Here is an 11460-nt window from a genome sequence, read left to right as displayed (position 1 = left end):
CTGTTTTGTTTTCATTAAAGTTTAAAAAGTTCAAGGCCAACCAAGCTTTAATATCTCCTACACATGCCAGGAGATGTTTGATTGAATGTACATCCTGCTGCTTTATGGGCAAATAAATCTGACAATCATCAGCGTAACAATGAAAAGAAATCCCGTATTTCCTAAGGATAGAACCCAGAGGCAGTATATAAAGAGAGAAAAGCAGAGGGTCAAGAATTGAGCCCTGTGGGACACCATAAGACATTGAAGCAACAGATGATTTAGAGCCACTAATATTCACTGAAAATACAATACACTTCAAAAAGAGAGAAAACGAAAATCAAGGGTATCTATAATTGCATATGTCGAATATAACAGAATTATAATGAAAGATAAATGGATAAAAATGAATACAAAACTCACACAAAAGAAAAGGGAAAAAAAGAGAAAAGCCAAGTAAGCATTATTCTTTAATTTGTATGGAGGGAGGGCTGAAATAAATTAGAGGTAATATGACAAACTATTTGCTTATGGTTTCTGAATTTTGTCCAAGGAAAGATTTAGAAGGATCAGTTTAAATACAGACCATAACGGCTTAGCTTTTCCAAATCTGCATTTATGTGTACAACATATTAAAGTGACGATAATGCTATTAAGATATTAATCTCTTTTGTTTTCAGATAAAAAAAAAACAGACCGTTTGTGATGAGAAGGGGGCTATGTTTGAGTTTACTAGTAAGTAGAGTGCAAAGATTCCCACAATTTTTTGACAGGTTGACAGAAAAAAATGTTCTGTTTCATATTTTGGCAAAATGTAGAAAAGTTAGTCGTAGGGAAGCTGCTGTTCCAATTGTTGCATTTCTGAATTCTCCCAAGCTACTTTTCCTATCTATGCTTCTGTTTCTATGTCTGCTTCTGTCTCCTTGAACCCCAGTGGGCCTCAGCAGATGGCCGCTCACACTGAGCCTGGTTCTGCTGGAGGTTTCTTCCTGTTCAAAGGGAGTTTTTCCTCTCCACTGTCGCTACAAGCATGCTTAGGGTGAGGGATTGCTGAAGAGTCAATGAGTCGATGCAATCAGCTGGTTTTCCTTAGATAGAAAACTTTGAATCAATCTGACTGGATGATCTGGTGAACTGGAAAGTGACCTGAGATGACATGATGTGAATTGGAGCTATAGAAATAAACTGAATAGAACTGAATTTCATCCCGAATGGTGCACGACTTTACACCAGTGAATAAAGTGAATGTGATTGGTCAATTATCAAGGGGGCAGGATTGTTGTGGCGGAAGGTTCACAAGCAAGCTTGGTTGTGGCCGGTTTGTGGGAAGCATCTTGCTAACCAGTTAGCATCTTAGTGCTAGCAGGTTCCCAATGGGAAATTCCATTGGGACCAAGTAGCACTAAATTGGTGACTTAGAAACGACGCTGTCAAGGAACGCTATGGACAGAGGAAACATGCAAGAGGAGGAGAGTTTAGTGTCGGAGGTCGTGGATGAGTCTCCTCCGTCATCCATTTTTTATTTAGAGGAGGAAAGCGGGGACGAAGATGTTGTGGAAGAGGACGCCAGGGCGGCAGAAGCTTGGTTTGGTGTAGAAGGCTTCCAGCCGTACATGTTTGAGCCTTTGCCTCGCAACGCTGCCAGTTCTGTTAGCTCTATGCCTGCTGAAGACACAGACGTCCATCCCCGTGAACACTGGGACGCAACTCAATGGGAAAGGAAAGGATTCTGATTTCAACCGTTGCGTATATTAGCTGCGACAGATGAATCAAGATGCTATGACCGAAAAAAATTTGACAGATGAGCGTTGATATATGATTGGCTGAATTTAGGTGTTCAGGCTGACGTAGAACTAAATGGCCTGCAGAAGATAACGAAACCCCCCCCCCCCGCAGATTTTAAGACACACATTTTCTAAATTTTGGGACGATATCATCTGATAAAGAGAACATTTATATACATGTTTAAGCCAGAATGATTTGACATTTAAATATGGAGGCGGTCCGGTTGGCTGGGACTAAAGTTTTCCTTCTGTTGCACAAACAGGTCAATAAATTTAGTACATTTTGATCATGTGAGAAATCGGGCTGCGTTCAAGTTTAAAGCCAATGCACTAACATTGCCTTCAATATAGATCAAGACACACATCTGGAATCAAGCAATGCCAGCGTCTTCCAGGCCAAGTAAAGGATGTTCTGACAAAAACAAAAGTTTAACTTCGAACAGAACAGACTGGAGCTCCTGTTGACTGGACCTGCTCATGCCGTCTGCTCTGCAGCAGACTTCTGTTCATCTTTTTCATTTTCAAAAGTCTTGGAATAAAGATGAACCATTTTCCATCTGAATACTTCCTGTCTCTGGATGTTTCCCACTGACCACATTTAACCTTTTAATATCTTTATTAAAATCCCATCTCCACTACGCTGCCTTATGTAAAATCCTGCAGCGTTGTGGAAGTGCTGCTCCTGCAGTGGAAGGCTGTTTCCATTTAAGACTAATCCAGTTTACTGATTGGTCAGTTGCTGACGAGCCTCTGGGATTGACAGGTAGCATCACGTCAATTAGGAGGGCTGCTCCCTAATTGGTTAAAAATATTGATATCTGATCTAGACTTAGACTCAACTTTATTAATCCCTTGGGATTACTGCTTCCAGTAGCTTAAATAGAGTAGGAAGAGTTAAAACAAGATACCATTAAAGATAAAAATAAAACAGATAATGCAAAGAGTGTGTATATAGCAAAAAAAAAGCATTAAAATAAAGTTACATTTTCCAGAATGTAAAGGTTACAGTAGTTGGCATAAGTTATTGCACATGAGTGAGGATAGGTAATGTTTAGCATCAGATGTCCAAGGAGGGGGGTGCTGACCCTTGTCCCGCTTCCTATCACCTCCTCCTTCCCCCCAGTGAGGAGTTCAGCAGTCTGTTGCTCCTGCATTTGGGGAGCAGCAATCTCCCACTGATCAGGCTCCTCTGAGTGCTGAGGACAGTCTGCAGAGGGTAGCTGGCTTTGTCCGTAATGTCCAGCAGTTTAAGTGTCCTTGTCTCTGCCACTGTCCCCATAGGGTCCAGTTTCTAGTCAATCACAGAGCCGGCTGGCCTCACCAGTTTGTCCAGTCGGGAGGTGTCCTTCATGGATGTGCTGCTCCCCCAGCACACCACGGTGTAGGAATGCTTTAGCAGCAGGGTAGGATGGTGGTGCTCTGTAGCTAAGGTGGGGGGGCAGGTGGCTGTAGCAGCGGTGTAGGGGTCACAGGCTGGTCAAACCTGTTGAAGAACTTCCGCAAAACTTTCAAATCCAATCCACTGGACCTGGTTTCCAAGGTTTGAAGACATTTCGCTTCCCCTCCAGGAAGCTTTCTCAATTCAAATGTCTGGATCCGCAGTGAGTTTGAGTCTTTATAGAGTCAAGGCCTTGTATTGTCCAAGTCCAGTGGATTGTTTTTTAAACTTTTATGGAATGACTATGACCTGGATGACTGAGAATCTTCATCAACACCTGTTGAACCTGTTCAGGTCATCCGCCCTCTCCATTGTCCCTTCAGCGCCCCTGGTCGTTGTGTGATGGTCCTCTCACCTTCCCACATGGCTCTCATGTTATTCTCCCTCAGCTTCAGCTCCACCTTTCTCCTGTAGATGTTTCTGGCTTCCCTCACAGTGTCTCTGCTCCTGAAGGCAGCCTTCTTCCTGCTTAGGACAGCTTTGACTTCCCTCGTTACCCAAGGCTCGTTATTCGGGTAGAAGCAGACCGACAGGTGAGACAACGTCAGTGCCAAAGTTCAGACAGTGAGTTATCCCCTATATGTCCTCACCATGCGGTCCAATCAGCACATCCCAGTATGTGGTATTAAAGCCGTCCCTCAGGAAACTTTCCATCTCAGGGGAACACCTCCTGAAGGTGCAGGTTGGAACCGGCCGGCTTTTAAACAAGGAGGCAGTACTTTGGCTGTAGGTGAACCAGGTTGAGGTCCAACTTGCCCAGTGGGGGGAGGGGTCTATAGAGCTTGTGGTTGGAAAATTTAGATTGCTCTTATTTCATATATTGATTTCAGCTGTTTATTCACTGAAAAATGTTTTTCAGTCTGTTTCACCTGCAAGGCCACACAATGCCTGACTGAGGCATTTCTTCCCATAACGAGCCAGATTCTTTTTTCCGGGTTGCTTCATAAGATGTTATTGTTTAACCAAAGTGTCATTTTTTTTTTCTTCTGACTTCTTTCCATTATTATAAGCAAGGAGGAACGAACGCTGCCCAGATCAGAACAGGGCTGATAACCATGCAGTAGGGAGGGTATGAGATTTGTTCTCTCTTTGCAAAGATGTAATAAAATGCTGACTGAGTGAAATCCATCCACCTCTGTTTAAGGGCAGTGAATAGTTTAACACTTTTTTCCCATGGCAATCTATAAATAGATCTAACCAGTGACCGCTAACCTGTTGGCTTAAGTTTCTCATTGTGTCTCGGCTCCTGTTACAGAGACGCTCCAATCAGATCATCCAGTCAAATCAAAGGAAAAATAGTCACTGACCGTCAGGATCAGCTCTTCCTGGATGAGGAGGTAGAGACAGCAGACACTTGTACTGTCATTTGCATTTTGTTGTTGAACCTGTAGTAATCCCTCACACCAAGCATGCTTGTAGCGACAGTGGAGAGGAAAATGCCAGCAGAAACGGATCATCTGCTACCGGCCGCTATCATCCATTTTTACGGAAGGAGTTGCTCCTATAGAACAACCACATGAAGCCCTCCTCTGATGTTTCTGACCTTTCAGGTCCAGGATGTGTGAGATCAGCAGAGGCGTCAGATGCTTTCCCAGCTGGACCAAAAACCTGCAACTTGGAAAGTGGTTGTTCCTGCCATCAGGAGCAGTTATGCTGTTAAATTTCAGATTTAATTTGCAATAAATATCAAAAATAATATTAAATTAAGAAAATCAGACAATTGATGTTAGAAATACAAGTTTAGAAGCTTCTGTAAATGTTTTAGGGTGGAACCAATGTTCATTGTGTTGTTTAGGTTGGGTCAATATTTCAGTTGCACGCCGCCTGTGACGCTTGCAGGGGCTGCGTTAAAACCTAGGACGCGTCCTTAGAAGGCCAGATTCGAAGTACGATGACGTCATAGCGCAGCACCGAGGTCTGGTCGGATTCCAAGAGTCCTCGTTATGCGGCCTTAAAATGCGTCCTTCTTTTTGCCCGATTTGAAGGACGGGTCCGATGTATCCTTGGTTTACCCAGGATTCATTGCGAGACCAAACAAGCCGTGATCAGAGGAAAGGTTACTTGGCGCCGAACAGTGGTAAAAATTGGAAGTTCAGTTTAATATAATCCAGTCTGTGAATAGTTCCGTCTGAAATGAATGAAAATAGTTGTTTTAATGGTTACTGAGTCAGATATGTGGCGGTAATGTTTGATTTATCTAAAGGTTTTTATCTGTTACTGTGTAAATGGGTTTGGCTGGAATTTAAGGACAGATTCTAATAAATCTGCAGGGTGGGGACTATAAATCTGATAGTTTAATTTTCTTATTGCTGTTTTGCACAATATGCTTAACTAAGTTTTTTTTGTTGTTGAATAATAGAGATTTTGCAGATATATTTTTATACATACATTGTTTAGATTTACTTATATATTTCTACCCCTTTTATAGAATAGAATAGAAAATCCCTTTATTGTCCCACAATGGGCAAATTTACAGCAGCAGAAAGATTGAAAATTGTCCCACAAATGTGGACCTTAGAAAAATGTATAAGAATAACATAATAGGGAAGAGTTAAAATATAAACAATACAATACTGTAAAGTGTTTTAACAATATAAAACTGTAGAATAAATAACCAATATGCAGCTATGGACATTTTTACAGTAATGGATATTTGAAAATAACAGCAACATCAGAGATGTGCAGAATGACAGCAGCATGTTATTTAATTTAACTGACTAAGGTTTCTATCATTACATTTGATTTAATTTGTTACTGCTCCCAGTGGTTGGAACATTTATTCCACTCAATAAAAAAAGAAATAAACAGTTTTGAAAACTTCAGTATTCCTTCTATTCCTGCTTTGTGTATTAGCTTTCACGGTTGCAAAGCAACAGAGCCTACTGCTGTAAAACCTGCCGAAGGGCAGACCTGTTTGAATTCACAGCTAAAATTCTACCGGTCTCCTTATTTTCAAGGACTTGGAAGGATCCAGTCCAGGTAGACCGCGTCCTTGGAGGATGCAGCCAATGAATTCAAAGAGCCATAGTGAAGACTTTTTCTGCACATCAATGTAGAGGACGGTGCTGCAAACTGTATTTTTTATTAACCCCTTTCAATTTAATGCGGCTAATGAGGTAAACAAGGAAAAGTTTGTAAAACTGTTTCATTGTTTATTCTTCACGAGAATGCCTTATTGTATTTAAATTATGTCATTTGTACAGTTCTCACAGCATCATTGATGACACCTGTGTTAAACTAAATGCTGACTAAAAGTAAACATCTTGTTTGTTATTCATCCTGGAGGGAGTCACAGTGGATTTTCTTCTCTTTGTAGCAAGAAAACATTCATCTTGAATATGGAAATAAAAGGTAATAAATCTAAAAAATGTTAATAAAATGTTGAGACTGATTTGAAAGATTTAATCAATGAAAAAATTTGTGTTGAGAACTTTTCCTTTTCTTTCAAATGTTTTTCTAAAAAGATTTTGTTCCTTTTAGACATTTATTTTCACATTCCTACTTTTCACATGAATTTCTTTTCAAATTGCATTTTCTCTGGGGGCGGGCTTTCCTCTGGGGGCGGGCTTTCCTCTGGAGCAAAGAAGCATTTCTATTGGTCCACTGGAACGTCAGCAGCCGCCGTCAATCTGACGTAAAGAGCAAGTGTTTTTACTCGGCTGAAAGTGAAAAGAACACAAAATCTAAAACGCAATTTAAATTTTTTTTGAAAAACTATAAAAAATACAATTTGAAAAAAAAAAAACTTTCCAATTGTTTTGGATTAAATATAAAAGGTTTAATTTCTGGATTTTTTTTTCCAATTTCGATTTATAAAATGTGTTCTTTGCTTCAACAATAATGGAGCAACATTCACGCCATAGAATGTTGGGAGGATTGCAGGTTTTTGTGTGTTGCTCTCAAACTCTAAAATAATAAAAAAGGATCAGATGAAAAGAGCAGCTTTTAGAAAAATACTGATTAATTGATGAAAGAGAAATCATTCCAGTATCGATGCCTCACAATGTTTGTTCATAATGATGTTTCATGCTGGATCAAACATCCATTTTATTCAGAGAGAAAATAGATGGCAGAATATCAACCGTTAAAACAACGAGCATCTGTCCTCAGCAGCCAGACTGTCCTGGTCGGCCTTCATTAAAGTCCGGCTTTAATGTCTCCATCAGAAACGGGACTAAACCGGCAGCAGATCCGTCGCAGCCTTTCCTCCTCGCTGCTTCTGGTCAAACTGAACCCGTCTCACATGGAAGAACCTCCTGATCCTTCTAGCAGCAGAATAATTCTCAGAGTTCGTCTTTGGAATTCACCTTCCCTGGTTTGTCCATACCGAAGAAAGAGGACGGCAGGCCATGGACGTCTCTTTCTCTCTTCACGAAGGCGGAGAAGGAGGAGACGCAGTTCCCAATGAAGTGGTCGGCTTGTCCTAGGATGTACAGGTCGGTCTGAGCCCAGTCCGGCTGGAGGGTCACCACTTTTACCTGCAGAACATTGAAGGAAAGCAGCTGTTAAACATGGCGGACATGCAGGAAGAGAGAGGAGGGGCTGGAATTAAAGAAACATTTTCTCTGCTTAGCAACAGATGATGTAAGAAGGAAAAAAAATATTAATCAAAGGCCTTTCCCTCAAGTAAGTCTGTTCTGCAACAATCAGTCAATCTTATCTTGACATAAAGAAGAAGTAAAAAGAAGCCATTTGGATTTTTAGTTTTTCTGTTTGTAACCCGGTAACCATCAGTGGGAAAAATGGTCCAAATAGATATAAATATAAAGAAGAAAGCAGATTTAATGGAATTAAACAGGTGTTAGTCAGACGCGTTTCAATAAAACAAACTAAATCATACAGAAAAATCCAAATATTTCACTCTGATCCTGTTAACAAATTCAGTTTTCTAAGGAAACCCGTCTGATCACATCCATTTATTGGCTATGCAGAGGAGGGGCGTGTCCAACAGTGGAGAGGAAAACTCCCCTTTAACAGAAAGGAACCTCCAGCAGAACCAGTAGAACAAAAGAGAGCATTGATTTCAGCCAAAAGAGCTTAAAGAAAGACATAAGGGTCCCCTATGTCCTCCAGCAGTCTAAGCCTATAGCAGCAGAACTATAGAGATAGCTCAGGATAACCTGAGCCACTCTAACTAGAAGCTTTATCAAAAAGGAAAGTTTTAAGCCTAGCCTTAAAAGTAGACAGGGTGTCTGCCTCACGGACTAAAACTGGTAGTTGGTTCCACAGGAGAGGAGCCTGAGAACTAAAAGATCTGCCTCCCATTCTACTTTTAGAAATTCTAGGAACCACTAGTAAACCTGCAGATTGAGAGCGAAGTGCTCTGTTAGGAACATAAGGAACAATCAGATCTCTGATATCAGATGGAGCTTGGCCATTTAAGGCTTTATATGTGAGAAGGAGGATTTTAAATTCTATTCTGGATTTAACAGGAAGCCAATGAAGAGAAGCCAGGATAGGCAAGATATGATCTCTCTTTTTCATTTCCATCAGAACTCTGGCTGCAGCATTTTGGATCAGCTGAAGGCTTTTAACTGCAGTTTGTGGACTTCCTGATAGTAAAGTAGTCCAGCTTTTCAAACCCTTTCAAAGTAAAATGTTTCAAGGCTCTTATTTTGGATGATCATAGTTGGCAGATACTGAAAACCTAACATTTCCAGGCTTCTGTGTCTCCCTGCCCCTCCTTTAGATTCTATTTACCCACCTTTCCCTTAAACAGCTTCTCTATGTGTTTGCTGTGGGACTCTGAGTCGGTGGCGATGTAGACGGAGCGGGCGGCGGTCTTCTTCACCCACAGTTTGACGGCCCTGCGGATTTCGGCCAGGTCAGGGAGGCACATGGTCATGCTGAGGGGGAGCGCCGTCTGGCGGTTGTAGCCGACGCACTGAGGGGAGGCCATGAAGTGAGGCCCGGTGTCGCCGCTCTCCAGAAGCTTGCAGGCGTTTTGCTGTAAAAGGATGAAAAGATGCCAGGTTCAGATTGACTTTATGAGGAGCTTCAGACAGATGTTAGAGCTGCAGGATATCAGCGAACATGGGAGGAAGGGAGGGAGGGAGGGAGGGAGGAAGGAAGGAAGGAAGGAAGGAAGGAAGGAAGGAAGGAAGGAAGGAAGGAAGGAAGGAAGGAAGGAAGGAAGGAAGGAAGGAAGGAAGGAAGGAAAAAAAAAAGGAAAGGGAGGGAGGGAGACAGAGGAAGGAAGGAAGGAAGGAAGGAAGGAAGGAAGGAAGGAAGGAAGGAAGGAAGGAAGGAAGGAAGGAAGGAAGGAAGGAAGGAAGGAAGGAAGGAAGGGGCAAGGAGATAGGGAGGGAGGGACAGGGGAGGACAAGAAGGAAGGAAGGAAGGAAGGAAGGAAAGAAGGAAGGAAGGAAGGAAGGAAGGAAGGAAGGAAGGAAGGAAGGAAGGAAGGAAGGAAGGAAGGAAGGAAGGAAGGAAGGGGCAAGGAGATAGGGAGGGAGGGACAGGGGAGGACAAGAAGGAAGGAAGGAAGGAAGGAAGGAACGAACGAGGAGGACAAAAAGGAAAAGAAAAAGGAAAGGGAGGGAGACAAAGTGGAAGGAAGGAAGGAAGGAAGGAAGGAAGGAAGGAAGGAAGGAAGGAAGGAAGGAAGGAAGGAAGGAAGGAAGGAAGGAAGGAAGGGGCAAGGAGATAGGGAGGGAGGGACAGGGGAGGACAAGAAGGAAGGAAGGAAGGAAGGAAGGAACGAACGAGGAGGACAAAAAGGAAAAGAAAAAGGAAAGGGAGGGAGACAAAGTGGAAGGAAGGAAGGAAGGAAGGAAGGAAGGAAGGAAGGAAGGAAGGAAGGAAGGAAGGAAGGAAGGAAGGAAGGAAGGAAGGAAGGTCTTAGGAGGTTCTGTAGGATCCCAGTTTCAGTCAGAGGTTTCCAAACGTTTCCTAGAATCAACAAACATCTAGAAATATTTCTATGGTGTCGTTTCCTTTGGGCAGCAGCTCTGACGGCTCGGATCTACAAATGGTCACATGTTCAGAGGATGGTCTGACCCAGTCGACGCCGATCCGCAGGTGAATGCCAACGTAGGGCCTGGCCAGCAGGGCGGCGATGTGCTCCTCTCCCTCCTTCACCATCTTGTCTGACCAAACCACGTAGCGCTGCAGGCCCACATGCTCCTCCAGCACCGGGAACTGGGCCGGAGCGCCGGGCAGCGCCAGCACCGGGTGCTCAGAGGGGGGGAATCTGTTTCACACGGGGAGGGGGGGGGATTATTCAGTGGATTTTTCTCCTCACTCAGTAAAATACCAACAGTCTGTTTTCTATTGACCGCATTCTAAGGCTCCTACCTCTTCATCCACTGCGGCTGATAGTAGGCGCTGAAGGTTATCCCTCCAAACAGAACCGACTGGTCAAACTCTACTCCCACATGGTCCCAGAACGGCCCGAAAGGATTTCCATCCTGAAAACAATCAGAAGCTATAGTCCAGGCAGAGAGCAGCAAGCATCAGCTGCAGGAGTATCTCCACAGTAACTTCACAACTCCAGACCGCAACTCTAGAACTTCACAACCATCTGGATGAGTGAGAAACCTGCAGACGAAGCAGGACTCTGATGGTCTGACTGATGAAGGGTTTCAACATGCATCAAATGAACCTGAAAAGAGGCAGAAAGCTTCTCTGCTCCCCAAAATAAAACAGCTCAGGTCCCGCAAGAAAAATCCAGCTGTTCTGTGATCAATCAATCAATCCCAGAGCCAACGTTCTCCAACTGTAGAGCTATTGATCTAGAATAAACCCAGTCTGGTGACTAAACAGCTGCATGCAGAGAACAGCTCCCACCTTCATGGGGCAGGACTTCTTGTCTGCGCTCCTCTGGGCGGCGGCCTCGAAGCAGTAGGCCTTCCTCTGTCCTGGGGGCCAGTATTTAGGAGCCAACACCTTCATGAAGTCCTCCAGGCTGATCACCCGGTGGTACGCCGACAGAGCCTCCAGCTTGAAGAACTCGCTGTAGGGAACGTGAACCTGAACAGGAGGGAGAGAACATCTGAGCGGGGGAACAATTTAACCCACTGCAAGATCTGCTGCTTTAGAACAACCGGGGTATGACCCATACACCCCCCGACTATGACCCAGACACCCCGACTATGACCCAGACACCCCAACTATGACCCAGACACCCCAACTATGACCCAGACACCCCAACTATGACCCAGACACCCCGGCTATGACCCAGACACCCCGGCTATGACCCAGACACCCCAACTATGACCCAGACACCCCGGCTATGACCCAGACACCCCAGCTATGACC

The 11460-nt window shown here is 43.6% G+C and overlaps 1 protein-coding gene across 1 annotated transcript; it reads right to left on the bottom strand.

Annotated features, from left to right (window-relative positions):
* Positions 1-7143: 7143 nt before the first annotated feature.
* Positions 7144-11211, bottom strand: pofut1 (protein O-fucosyltransferase 1; the record flags this gene model as incomplete). Its single annotated transcript, XM_038282898.1, has 5 exons — positions 7144-7679; positions 8906-9148; positions 10201-10393; positions 10498-10610; positions 10990-11211. Coding segments are annotated over 5 exons (966 nt in total), but the record flags the coding sequence as incomplete, so codon positions are not given.
* Between the last annotated feature and the right edge of the window lie 249 nt (positions 11212-11460).

Source organism: Cyprinodon tularosa, unplaced genomic scaffold (genome assembly GCF_016077235.1).
Source record: "Cyprinodon tularosa strain WSP-4 unplaced genomic scaffold, ASM1607723v1 ctg1041, whole genome shotgun sequence".
Classification (NCBI taxonomy): domain Eukaryota; kingdom Metazoa; phylum Chordata; class Actinopteri; order Cyprinodontiformes; family Cyprinodontidae; genus Cyprinodon; species Cyprinodon tularosa.
The sequence above is the reverse complement of the archived record's forward strand: the minus strand, read 5'-3'. Positions and strand labels throughout refer to the sequence as shown.